Below are 14107 nucleotides of genomic sequence, written 5' to 3'. Positions count from 1 at the left end.
GTGCATGCTGGGCAGGCAAACAATTTTTGGCAGCCATCGGATCGGAGCTAGCCGGTGGCGTACATGCCTAGCTAGCTAGCTAGCTACGTAGTTAATAGCAAAGAGTCGAGTCGCGTCGTCAGTAATTCGTACTTCAGTGCAGTGTCAGTGCAGAAGTTCGGAACATGTAATGTAGACCTAGGCCTAAGTGCTTCATTAACTTAAACGGCCAGCGGGTTAAGGTGACTGTGGAATTCAAAGGTAAATTCAGGGTAAATTCAGCCGCTGCAATCGCAATGTTGTTAAAAATTACAATTACAAAAATTACAAAACAGCTTGTGTAAAGTGCAGTTGAGTGGGCACCAGTGTTTTGATTTGAAATAATGTTCCTAATTTTATATGGCATGTATGGTCGTTCAGATTAATTTCACCGGTAGATTACAAGATGGAACCCAACCGAAGTACCAGTCGCTCAACGTTGAATGTTACAATACCTAGCGAGATCGAGGGTAGCAATGGCAGCCCTCACCCAACACTGGCAACAGAAGTCGAGCAGGTCACTCGGTTGTCGGATCATGGGTCAGAGAAGGCACTACTGCCCTCACAGAACCAGCCTGGCTCTGCTATCCAACAGAGGGAGTAAGTTTGGATAAAAGAATGGTACTGTTTTGTCTGAAGGTTTCTTCAAGCATGATTTAGACCCACTTTTCCCTGCCAGAGACCCTTAAGTAAGAGCTTTACAAATAATTGAACTCTTCTTCTAGCAATGCAGGGCTTATCTCACTGTGGACTGTTGTTTTCATCAGGCAGAAATTCAATCTGTGTTTACATGTGTATTGCACGTCCAATATCAACCACACTAGCCTCAAATTTTCTACCAAGTACAGCAGGAATTGTCACTTGAAATCTTACACTTTATGCTGAGAGCCTTTTCTACAAGGGAAAATTAGTTTTGTTGTGATACACCTTTCCTTCTCTGCAAAAATCAAAAAGTAAAGTGAACTTTGTGCATTGCAAACTTGTTCATAGAATATAGAAGTCTGTACATCTCTCAGAATTTTTTTAACCCTAACCTTCAAGGGTGTATGTAAAATCATATTGAAATTGGAGGATTTGGGACTGTTAGGGTTAATGTTCCTGTATTAAATTCTTATATTTTCATATCCCTTCAGATTGACAGAAATCTTAGCAGCTCGTGCCATTGAGCGATGTTGGTGTTCCTACAGAGACAGACAGATGTTTAAGCTTCTCAAGCATGCCATTTGTGCAGCGGTAAGTCCCAGCTACAGTCCTTCCCAGGGCCTTCCAGTCATTTGTCTCATTTCCGAAGTCAGCAAAAGTATTGCTCCATCTGTGCAGATAGACGGGTACCTTTCCCCACTTCCACAGAAAAACAGATTGTAGAAGGTGGGGAAGTCATCATTGTACCTGTACCTATCAACTTTTCTCTTTTTTGTTGTTTTGTATTGATTTCACCAGGTTGTGTATTTGTAATGCTTTCCTTTTCTCTTTAATCTATAGGAGCATTCACTGACCCATGAGATTCTCCGTAAAGTTAGTCCAACAGAAGCAAAGCTCATCAGAGACCCCAGTTTACGAGCAAGGGTCCGCTTCAGGTAGTTGAGATCTGATTTTCTGTCATCGTATTTTTTTAATCTGTAACATTAGTTGCCTCCACTTACACAGTTTGTCACGAGAAAACTCAACTCAGTAATTTGTTCCCTCATGCCTTTCAGATTTGCAGGGTCTGAATTTCCACCGATTATTCTTTTCAAAATATTCACCAACACGGAAGGCACCGGGCTACAGTACCTCAGCGGCAAACGGAACATCAAGCCTGCTTCCGATGTGAGTAGCATGCAACCTAGTGGGACAACCACACTGTGATGTCCCAAATTTTTAATACATGCAGTTTCCTGAACAATTCTAAGACTGAAATCAATGTTTCGTGGATAGTTTAAGAAAACAAAGCAGTTGCTGGAGTGCTTGCCATGCCTGCTTCCAAAGATATGTGCAGTGCAAGGAATTCTCCCCCCCGAAAAAAAGTAATTTGACTCCAGAGTGGAATACCTACTATGTAACCTCTTTGGACTGGTGCATACATTATTCCAGGCTGCAGTGGATGCCTGTCGCATGATGGGTCATCGGAAATTCTACGACCAGATCATAGCAGACACTTGCCAGCATGAGCGAGACAAAATTACCAGTGAGGTTGATGTGACTACAGTCAAGGACTACATGAAGGTAAGTTGGCTGTGCATGCAAGGAGTTCGACTTACGTGCTGTTGCTAGTTTTGACACTTCTGAGTAACACTTCAGATTAATTTTGGATACTAAGATTCACGACTCTGGACATCACAATTCCATTGACCTACTTTGTGAGGCTAAATTCTTTCTAATTTTCCAACTACCAACCATTTCTTAATATGGTACAAAACCATAGTTTGTTTATCAAACCATTTCTTAAACTGACTTCTCATTTTGTAAGTTTTTTCCATTCCTGTTTTGCAGTATCTGAGCAAGTTGGATGAGATGCCGTCATACATGGGCGGCAGGGAGAACATGTGGAGAAAATTGGATCAGTCGGGTGAGTAGATCTTCCGAAAACCATGAGCAAAATTGTGAGGATTCATTGATCAGTTCTAATAAACAAACATTGAACAGATGGAAGACAAAAAATTTGAATTTTTTTCTTTTGTATTTCCAGTTTTGCCCAGGACTACCATTTTGTATGATGTGATAGATTACCTTAATCGAGGCGGCAACTCTCCGTCAGCAAGGCTGCAAGCTGAAATGCCTGCACTTACAGCCAGACCACTCACAGAAGAAATGCAGAGGGCACATGTCCGGATCATCTCAGAATTACGGTTAGCAGAATTCAACATCATCCTTGAATTTCACCAGCGTAATCCTTGGGCCAGTTTCGTAAAGCTGATGAACACAGAAATTTGCTTAACACAGAAAATAGTTCCCTGTGCCTAAAAACAGGTGAACAGCCACAATGCAGTGCAAAGTATATGACATAATAGTAGCTCCCAGCTTATTTTTTTCTTTTCACAAGAGTCTGCTAAGTAGTGTTTTCCATGTTGCATATCCTAGAAATCAGGAAGGGCAAACCCAAAAGAACTGTTGATTTTGACTTTTGCCTACTATTAACATTTGTGGCAGGCGATTCACTCATAATTGTTTTTTTCTTATACAGAGAACCATTGCAGATCCCCATTCCATCCCCTACTTTCAAGCCATCAAGTTCCCGAGGCAGTACACCAGGGCATACATCAAGACGCTCCAGGCAAGCCAAGCAGAGAGCATCCAAGATGAGAAAAATGTACATGGCAAGCAAGGCAGAGGTGAGATTTTAAAACTTTGAACATCTTCATATTCACACAACTTTAAAGGCTGGTGAAGTGATTTGCATTCAGATTTTGTCTAAATTTTGAAATACACCAGTATTTCTTGCCATAGTTTTTGTTGGAATTTTACTTGTACTGGCAAGAGACTCTTTAATTTTGATTGAAATGTCTATTATGTGACTTTCATTTGCTCCACCAGTCACGTGGGGAGAACCCTTCTTATGATGATGCTGTTGGCACCGTAGCTGCAGCTCAAGTGGTGTCAGGAGGATACCAGGACGATGAATATGGGATGCTGGATGATGATGCAGAGGAAGAATGGCAGAAGGAGGCTGACCAGCTGTATGCGTGGACACAGGACCTGTCGTATGAGGACATTGGGCTGACCACACCTTGCTGATGGAGGACTGCATTCAAGTCCTGTATAAGATTAATGCCGAGATACCAGACCTGTCCTTTGGAGACACCGTGCTGACTCTGTTACAGTTATACAAGCACAAGATGAACTGTAGTGTGTGGCAGTTGTAACTTTGCATCAGGCATTGGAATGGACAGGGGAATGTCAATGTGGGAACGACGGGCAAAAGCGTGTTGCTGTCCAGACTGAAGTATACGTTTTCTGCCTTGACAAGACATGTTCCTGGACGATGGCCGATTGACTTTGTACGAGTTTGTCACTGTTGCTTTGGCCAGGCTTGTAGGACAACACTTGAATACTTGGACACAAGTCAGTGTTGTAACGAGTCACTAAATTTGGTGACTCAAGTCGGGTCGAGTCATTTTTACGCTGACTCAAGTCAAGTCATTTGGTCAAGAAGTCGAGTGAAGTACTGAGCTCAAGTCAATATGAGTCACAAATTTTTGAACAAAATACAATAAAAACACAACTACATGTAAGTCATTTTTTGGTATTTTTATTTTTCATTTAGACAAAATAAATGAGTGTGACAGGTATCTAAAATTGTGCTTGTGATTTTTTAGAGACTCGAGTCTTATAAGCTCGCACTCAAGTTTCCATGAGAGAGTTGAGTCAAGTCATTTGGTTGCAGAGACTCAAGTTGAGTCATCTACCCATCAGGACTCGAGTCGAGTTGCCAACAATTGTGACCCGAGTTGAGCCACTGACTTGAGTCATTACAACTGTGACTGAAGAATAGCTCAACACAAGGACCATGCAGTATGCTATTGATGTTCCAATACACTTTATGCACAGAAAGAAATAGCACTAGCGACTTGTACTGTGTTATGTTAAGTACATCGGCACCACATTGCAGTTCCCCATATATCATATGTGTCACTGCCGGCCGTCTGCTCTGCGTTGCACTTGAGGGCGCCATTCCAAATTATCAGAGTCGAGTAGACATGGAAAGATAAGGGTCGTTGTGGGGGCGCTTAGCCCCGAAAACTCTGATTGTGCGGTGGAAGTCTTTAAAAAGGAAACAGAGCTTTGATATTAATTAAATCAATGGAAATCCTTAGTTGAAATAATCAGTTATCCAACGACAGATATTTTTTTCTGGCACTCAATTCCTTTTATTCTTCTCTGTAAACCCCCTTAACATTCCTCTATCAGGTCCTATAGAGGAGTTTAATGTTTCCTTTTTTTTTTAATGAAACCTTTGTCAACCAGAAGAAAAGTGAACTTGATTTTTAAAGCAACTTTCAAGGGGTGGCAATGACATACAATAACATCTGTTCAAAATGGCAAAGTTAGGCCAACTGGGAATAGCTGTCCATAAACTAAATTATACATGAAAAAGCATTCCAAGATAGTTAAAGCACAAATAAACCTATCACAGGTTCTCTTGCTTCTGTCTTCTCCAATGAGCATTTCAGAATGATACACCCACAGTAAGTAACCTGTCACGGCGTTGCCTCATTTTCACACGTACGTTGCTGATACTGTGCTCATGCACACCCCTTTACACTGCTCCCATTGGGTCTGCCCCTGAAGAGGGAAGAACTCTCTCTCTCCAGCGCTGTGACTGCCAGTGAAATCTGCCAGTTTTTTTGCAGGAGACTTTATACAGACATTCAGATTTAATTAAACTAATATATTTCATGTTATACTTTTAAAGTACTGTAAACACATACAAATGCTGCACCTGAAAGTATCAACCAATATGCGATACATAAGGCTGGGAACTGAAACAACAGGAAGGGTGAAGAATTTACAATCAAGTTTACACAAATAACACAAAATTTTAAATGAACATAGTTAAGTCTTGTCCAACTTGTCTTTGAGTAGATGAAGTGTTAAGGATGGCAAAATGAAATACAGTTATAATTCTTTTTAATAAAAATTCTCATCTTGCAATCAGTATGTTTGATGTGCAAATCTTTGCAAATGAGTTCAGGCAAAAACATTATCAATTGTATTAATACAACATATACAAACACACAATTCAGCAAAAACTACAGCTAAGCATATTTCAGAGCCAGTAATACAAATGAAAAAAAAAAAAAAACTGTCACATCTATTGAAAAATCAGGGAAAAAATGAGGGGATGACTAAAAGTGTTGGTTGATAAAAGGTAGAGGCAATGGAGGCATTCCAAACATTACATTTGGCAATGACAAACCAACTGACAACAACAATTTCTGCCAAAGAATGCCATTTAAATTTCCTAGCCATCTTAGAATGTCATTGGCTGCTCATCTGTCCCCATTCGTCACATGTACTTAGTTATGGGAATGATTGCCGGCCGCACAGAGTAATGCCGATAATGTTGACCTTCTCAACAAAGCTTGCAGGCGAACTCCAAATTCAACACACAGTGTACACATGTTATCCATTTACCAGTGAGTGCTGCTCTGTCAATACAGCGTGACTGAACAACGGCAGTCTCCGTTGTTCAGGGGAGAGGACTGCATGATTACACCAACACCGTAACACCGGTACACTGTGATGATATTTTCTGGACAAGACACTTTAGGCCCACTTATCACACAGCCGCTTAGCATATAAGACTTTTGCTAAGCATTTATAACAGCTGTGACCATGGATAATGCTGCACATCATGTAGATGTTGATGTTGAGTCACTGCACTATTCACCCCTGTAATTTTTCAAGACCCCCCTCCCTATCCTCAACACAGGCATATTAAGAGACTGTTGCAACAGCAACATACATGTATGGCTTGTGTGTGATGCTGCACTTTTATATATAGCCTTTCTTGGGGGAGGGGTTCTGAAACAACGTCACGGGGGTGTCAGTCCACAATGCCAAAACCTCTTATTCTTTATAAGTGTTTGACCTTACTTTGGATTTCTCAATTTAGTTAATTGTTTATATCTTTTTTTTACAAATGAGATTTTTTACATGCTAAGAACACTTTTCCAGGTGAATTCCTTCAGGGTAAATCAATCAGCAAAACCTTGATTTCAACATGAAAACAGTAAGCAACCCTCAACTATACAGGCAGATGTAGTTTTAAAATCATCTGAGGTAACTGTAATGTACATGTAGTGTGCAAAATAGTAGTGTTTAATTGGCAGTCCCTGTTCCATAAATTCTACATGATTCAACAGCAGCTCAAATCTACATATATACAAAACAGAATGCTTAAATTTTGAAATGTAATTACAATGCATGTGGAAATGACCACACTTTCTAGAAAACAACCTACAAGCACCTATGTACATGTACTATACTTGACCATTCCAAGTGGTGCACTAACAACATACCGTTTGTAACTTAATGCAACCTACCATGAAATCATTTACTTTAATGCACATGTACAACAAAATATTTGCACACCACAGGCAGTTATTCACTCCCATATTGCACGTAATTCTTTTCATGGAGGATATTTTTGGTTAAAAATAAACACCAATATCCTGCTCTACTAACAATAGTACGAACTGTTCCAATGGCTTGATCATTCCAAAGCGAGACGGAACTGGGGATCGACCAATGAAAGAAACGACCTTTGAACCCTAGGATTTAGGGATTTCTTTTGTATTTTTATCAAGTGGATTTATCAGGGCATTTCAAGCAAATGGGTCTGGATATTATGCATGTAAAGCCGAAAAGATGGAAAGCAGTGAACTTCAAACACTAGGGGTCAAAGAAGATGGAGCAGGATAAACAAGTTACACGGCCATGCAGTTAGTATGTTTTTGTAGTGAGTTGTTACAAAGCATTAAGCACCAAACCAGCAATATTATAATACCTTCAACATAAGCACAATTTTATGGAGCTGTAAAGTAAAATACACTTCAGAAAATTCACGTTCCAACCAAAGAAATCAACTTCAGGACCACGTGAGACACTGTAATAACAGGTGAGACACTATACTAGCCAGTAATCTTTTCTCCCACAATGCACTAATTGTCTGCACTCATCAAACTGGTGAAATTTACAGCTCCCGGAAAAACTGGCCTAGGGCTGTAACATGTTACAACCAATTACACAAAATATAATTCACGACAGAAAATGGAGAGCTAATCTAAGGCAACTGGAGGCAAGCTATGAGTAGCCCAAAGTACAAGTTCATTGACCCCCAAAATTCTTTGGACGCAATAATTCTTTGAGGTACGGAAGAGAGCAGACAGACTTTAACTTGATTAAATCCCCAAGCTAAGATTACAGTCAGATTCACCACAAGACATTTTGACATCTGACAACTGGGAGACAGCCTGCCTGCTGTGTCCTGCTTTTTTAACCTTGAGCCTTGACAATGTTCCCTGGTAGCTGTGGTGTATTAAATCTCACCTTCGTCTTTCTTACTCCCACTAACTGTTGCTGCTTTAAAGTTCAACACCATGACAGTGATATTATCGAGGGATCCCCGGTAGTAGGCCTGAAGGACGATACTCTTGGCCCCAAAGTGGGGTTCATCTAATCGCTCCTTCACATACATCACGGCCTCCTCATTGCTGAATGCGTCCCACAGTCCGTCCGTGGCCAGGATGAGGAACTGTGGCTTGAGTTCCGAAAGGTCAAAGGTCTGAATGTCGGGGTCTGCCACCACAAACTTGCGATCTTTGAGTGGGTAGTCGCCGATGGCACGGGAAGTGGCCAGGATTCCCGCGACTCGCCAGACGCCGTTGAAGGTGATGAAGCCCCCAGCTTTCTTGATGCGTTTGCGCTCCTGGGGAAGGTGGGGCTTGTGGTCAAATGAGAGGGGTACAGTCCTGCCCTCGTGGTCGCACATGACACCCCGTGAGTCTCCCACATTGGCTACCGTGAGCTCATTTCCAGACAGCAGTGCCACAAGAGCAGTTGTACCTGCAACAAGCACAAAAAAACAACAAAAATACACAAATTTCTAACTAGATACATACAAGTTTGTATACCAGTATGAACAAGGTAGAAGACAACCTAGAATTTTTCGTGTCACAATATCGTTGAGTTATAAATTTCCAAATACCCCTCAAAAATCTCCAAGATCATGTTCACATTATCATCATCACCACTGTGTAAAGCAGAGAGACTTTCAGGTATTAGTACATGTATGTTTATTCAGATTCAACGGTAAATATGCCTGAGGCATATGACCAGATTCAAAATGTGAAGGGTTATGTTGACATATGGAAGCTGCTTCCTGTCTTCCGGCATCCCCATAAAAGTACAACACCATGGTGTTATCCACTATTGCATTGTAATTTGACTCATGAATTGAGCAAATATCAAAGGTATTAATGACGTTTGCTTCCTGAAGTGTAGAATCACAATTGGAACAAACAATTGACATGCCACAGATGTGCGTACAAGCAGCTTACAGGAGACGATCTCCTTGACAACTAAAAGCAATTCCCTGCAGAATTTTTGAAAATTAAATGTGCATGCAGAAGAGATATTTTAAAAAGAAATGAAAATCAAATTAAGGTTGGCACACAATACACACTGGCTAAGGCTAATGAAAGATTTACTTGGCACACTGTGGCAATATTTTACTAGCTCCATGTACTTGCATAAATTATATTATGTTGTCCGGCTAGAACCAAAGATCCCATAGCGCCGAAGGCGTAAGAGGGATAACTCTGCCCAAAGGGTGTAATTACCATGGGCGCCATTTGAACAAGCGATACGCCTGCGCAGTTTACGGTAATGCTTAGGTGCAGGCTCACCAGGTGCACGTGCCTGCCACGGCGCCGGCGCCTGTACATTAATGTGCATTGCACAGGGGTATCGCTTGCTCAAATGGCGCCCATGCGATTACAATATTTTACGTGTATTCACAGTGAAGTTCGCCATCTTGCGCCGCTAAGCAGCACTATACAATCTTTGGTTAGAACTGACATTTGCGGATATACATGTAATCAATATAATTCATGAAATGCCAATCCTTATCAACCAGAGGCTATCAGCTGTCATTGTTAATCTCGGGATAAGAATGAAGCAGACACAAGATTATACTTTTTTACATTCAATACCCTTAGCAACAGTTCATGTCAAATCCAGATACGAAAACAATTCTCCAATACAATCATGTACATGTACGTATGTAGGAGCATCCAATTCGTGTACTGTGCCCATCAATGTTTAGTGGAAGCAAAAAAATCCAACACCTTCATACATGAAAGCTGTAAACTGAGTAATTTAATGATGCATTTAATGGCATTTTAATTGGTCAAACTGAAGTGAACTACAGTCATTGTTCCAACTTACCCATTTGTTTGAACAACATTCATGCGTCACCTTGAGGAATTTTCTTTTGAGGGCCTGTATTTACTTTATTATTATTATTATTTTTTTTTATGACAGTCAATCAGTCAATTTATATGTCTTGATGACCTGTTGAGTGTACTTAAAGAGTTACGAGGCACATGACACCTGCAATAATACAACAGTACATGTAGACGCACATTTCACAATGTTCCTTTCGGCAGTAAAAACTGGAGTCGATTCCGAGCGGAATTGCGATTCTGAGAAGGAATTGATTTCAAAAATGTTGGATTCCTTGAACACTATCAAATGCATTTTTGACCCATGTGCCATAAAACTCATCCGCCAAGCTCAACAGCAAAGGAAACGAGGAAAATCTAATTGGTAAGAGCTGAAGTCTAACCAACAAAACTGGATTTGTACATGTGAATCTATGGCCAATGCATAACTGCATGATAACATCTTGTCAGGTGGTTAATTTGAGATTCCACATTCTGGTCTGTACAATATCCAATTTTTTGGTCCTGCTGAGTGACACAAATTTACAAACCCATTGAAAATTCACGCCCTGTGTTCATATAAAATTAACCCATGAAATATTATTTGTACCAAAATATGTAAGGGGCAATAAATTTTGTCAAAAGTTAATATGGCTGCCTACTACTAGGTCAAAATTACAAATGAAGTTTGGCTCTTTCCAATTTCTGAGAAGGTGCCAACAGTTTCTATTTTTTTAGGGGGGGAGGTGTCAGATTGTCTGCATGTTTTTGCTTTCAGTCACCTTGGGAAAAACGTCGTGAATTTTCCAGTCAATTGATTTTCTGAAGTCATTTCCATTCTAACCACATCTCATGCTGGCTCCAATACAGCTGACTTCCCTGATCATGCGTCACCTTCACTGGGACGGTATTTCCCTAAAGATTCCCAACAGCAATCTTCGAGCCAACCACCAGATAATGTGGAGATGATGGATTTTTATTCTCAGGACACCACTCAAATCTCTCCCAAATGTCCAAGCGAGTTTTTTTTTGTAATCTCCATAGGGAACTTTACGGATAATAATTCACAGCATTACAATGTAAATATTATTCTACTACTACCAGTGTCGATAAACTAACCATGCCTTAAAAATCCTACTTTTTGGAAGTAACCTTGTGTAGAATTTTTAGCACACTATTCTGACTTTTAAATTTTTGACTTGAATGTGCATTACCGTAGATCTGCATATTTATCTTTCTCGATAAAGAGATGACGAATATTATTGCAGGGTACCTCCCTGGTGCAAGCAGACTTCAAAGAGGCAATCACAGAGTCAAATTATAAGAACTTGTATGCTCTCATCTACAAAGACATGTCAATTTTTACAGGGCAAGGCAACCTTTTTAGACATTAGTTACTGTGCTTGAATTGCAATCATCAAACTGCCCATGTGCATGTGATGACTTGATGATGGTGGATTTGTCTTGCAACAAATATGGTATAAATGTGGCACTATGTGCTACAGTGTGGGTGGGGTTGTGTGGGTTAGACATGGGGTGGGGAAAGGGGTGGTGTGTGAGCGGGTTGGTTTGTGATTTAAGTTTAATTTCACAAAGGCTAGATAATTTCATATTGACTTTATAAAGAATTTCACTTTAGTTTTTTACAATTTAAAGTTAAGTTCATTCTCTTCCAGCCTTTTCAGTTTTGTTAAACAGAATAAAGCAACTGCTTACCCTTGTTAGACTTTTATAAAGTAAACTGAATGAATAGCATGAAGCTTAACAGTACAGAAAGTTTGATCAGTATTCACACAAACAATGATTTCTTAATTTAAAATTATATTGCTCATGGAAGTAAAAGACAACTCTAGGAAATTTTGTAAAAAAGGTTTCAAAAGTTCTCTAATTTACCATCTCTAATTAAAAAAGGATTGTTCAACCCCAACCATGCAGAGTGTGAAAAAATCTGACTGAAGGCTTTGCAAAATTTTGGTAATGATGTTACGTCCTGCATGTATCTATGGCCACAGCTCCAACTAGACTTGGGCAGGTCCCAACTATAGTTGGGTAGGTCCCAACTAGACTTGGGCAGGTTCCAACTATACGGCCCAAGTATAGTTGGGACCGAGGCCATAGTTGGGGCCAAGCCAAGCCATGCCAAGTTGTAATTGTTACCTGAAGTTTATACATACCTGCAACATCATTATTTGACCGTGCGACTGTCAGGAACTTTTCATCGAGGGACAGGATTTCCTCAATCAAGATCTGAGAGTGGTTGGCCTTGCCATCTTTGAGGAGTGCCTTCAGGACTCTTGCCATCACCGATTGAGAAAGAAGCTTCTCTGTGAAGTCTGCTGCAAACTATTCAAAATATAATGGAACAAAAGGGAAATTGAAACTGTTCATTAAAAAAAAGAAACTTATTAAATTGGCACTTGAAACTTAAAATAGGACATAGGGCCCTACCAATGGTTAACATCCACAAATAGAACAAATTAATATCATTAAAAAAAGAGTATCATATCTGGACATCTTGACCCTGTTGACACCCTGTGCACAAACCCTAACAGAGTAGTCTGAAAAATGTTAACATCCATGACGGTATAGTCGCCAGGTCCCTAGTTTAGCCAACTATTATCGAGTCTGGTTTTCACAGTAAGTGGTGAAATAAGGGACCTGGCCACTATATCGTCCTGGACGTTAAAGTATTTTCAAAGAAAACGTTGCAATATTTTCCCTGCTAAAATATCACTTTCTGATGGCTAATGTTACTGCAAGGGAAAACTTAGCGATGTCTGTATATGGAATTCTTACTCTGATGGATCTAGACAGACTTTCTCCATTCAACTAATTTAAAATATTACAATGTTCAATGACTACTGAATCCAAAATGTTCACAAATCGGGACTGCCTTTCAATCTGCCAAATTTTTCCCACTGTAAAGAAGCAATGAGAGAAATTATTACTCAATACAGTAAAATGTTGGAATGCAAACTACAACTTCATCGTATTCATACATACCGCTCCTCCATGGCCATCAAATATTCCATATATTGCCACTCCTGAGTGATTTTGATCATGTACAAAATCATAGCGATCCTCCATCCTTGGCCGTCTGCCTTGGATGGAATACACAGCCACATTGTCCTTCCTCAACTCCCACTGTTTAGGTCCACCATCATTCCCACGGTCTGAGTTCACCGAACCAGCACCAGGAATTCTTCCCGTGATCCGTCCGTTTGGAAGAGCGCTTAGCCGGCTGTTCTGCACGCTGACCCGTGCCCTGTTGAACACGCTCCGTAACTGGTCGCGGTGAAACACGTAACTGTACAGGAACAGCACTGCGACCACGAACGCAACGGTCTCATACTTAAAGACCGTATTACGAATAAGCCGGCTAACCACTGCTAGGAGAGTCATCGCAGAGAATGGGTAAGCTCAGTTCTCCTACTGGAGAAATCTTGCCCTAGAATCGCTTTTTTTCCCCGGGATTTCATCTCCCTATCTACACAAGTTCTGGTGGCGATTCTGCGTTTTTGTTTTGGTACGTGCATATGGTACATGTACATGTATGTGTGCTGTACGTTCGTGTTATAGTTATAGTCTGGTTCTCTCAATTTAATACCACTTATAGATACATACAAACGTCTGGATTTCTGACATGTAAATACCAACCAAACATGCCAACTGTGGTGGCGCTTTTCAAGTATAAATCAAAAGCCAAAAATTGACTGGTCACTAAAAAGTCGCCCATTCTTTTGACTTCTGTCAAAACAAAAAAAAAACAAGCGAATACCTAACCTACAAAGTAACCCACTCACCCAATCCCAAGCCTCTCCCTATACCAAAAAAAGCCAGCTAGCGAACTAACAACAAAACAAGAAGACGATCTTTCGAGGTTTTGTTTCAATGACAAATTCTTAAAATGTTTTTCTTAGGGAAGATAGTTCCTTGTACTTAATTCCCTTATGAGTACCCCCCCCCCTCATTATTTGGCTGCTCAGTCACGCAAGTTGCCGTGCGTTTTTTTCTTTGTCGGGACGGGGGATACACCACCAGACGTTAATATAATTCTTATTCAAAACTGGGACTTAAGACCAGCAAACACGGGAAGTGCATGTCTGCGATCATTATTAAGAATTCTTATCGGCCAGGTTTTAGTCATTCGCTATATATGATGG

The 14107-nt window shown here is 40.4% G+C and overlaps 2 protein-coding genes across 4 annotated transcripts; one reads left to right on the top strand and one right to left on the bottom strand.

The window, feature by feature from the left end:
• The first annotated feature begins 29 nt into the window (after window positions 1–29).
• On the top strand, window positions 30–4293 carry cxorf58 (chromosome X open reading frame 58). 3 transcript variants are annotated; one of them, XM_087145707.1, is made up of 10 exons: window positions 30–240; window positions 400–618; window positions 1152–1251; window positions 1501–1595; window positions 1716–1827; window positions 2092–2223; window positions 2491–2566; window positions 2687–2846; window positions 3182–3329; window positions 3532–4293. In XM_087145707.1, exons 2-10 carry the CDS (start codon window positions 425–427, stop codon window positions 3730–3732), a joined length of 1218 nt encoding a protein of 405 aa, XP_087001833.1. In that variant the 5' UTR covers window positions 30–240; window positions 400–424; the 3' UTR covers window positions 3733–4293. The 3 variants fall into 3 exon arrangements, with proteins under 3 accessions (XP_087001833.1, XP_087001834.1, XP_022095200.2); XM_087145708.1 differs by having other exon boundaries at window positions 30–251; window positions 417–618; XM_022239508.2 differs by having other exon boundaries at window positions 31–240; window positions 417–618.
• Window positions 4294–4841: 548 nt separating this feature from the next.
• On the bottom strand, window positions 4842–13502 carry ppm1l (protein phosphatase, Mg2+/Mn2+ dependent 1L). Its single transcript, XM_022239511.2, has 3 exons — window positions 12948–13502; window positions 12119–12287; window positions 4842–8565 (listed from the first exon to the last, which is right to left on the bottom strand). Exons 1-3 carry the CDS (start codon window positions 13344–13346, stop codon window positions 8039–8041), a joined length of 1095 nt encoding a protein of 364 aa, XP_022095203.2. The 5' UTR covers window positions 13347–13502; the 3' UTR covers window positions 4842–8038.
• Between the last annotated feature and the right edge of the window lie 605 nt (window positions 13503–14107).

This window comes from Acanthaster planci, linkage group LG14, assembly GCF_054643075.1.
Source record: "Acanthaster planci isolate LZ-2023a linkage group LG14, COTS_SCS, whole genome shotgun sequence".
Lineage (NCBI taxonomy): Eukaryota > Metazoa > Echinodermata > Asteroidea > Valvatida > Acanthasteridae > Acanthaster > Acanthaster planci.
The sequence above is the reverse complement of the archived record's forward strand: the minus strand, read 5'-3'. Positions and strand labels throughout refer to the sequence as shown.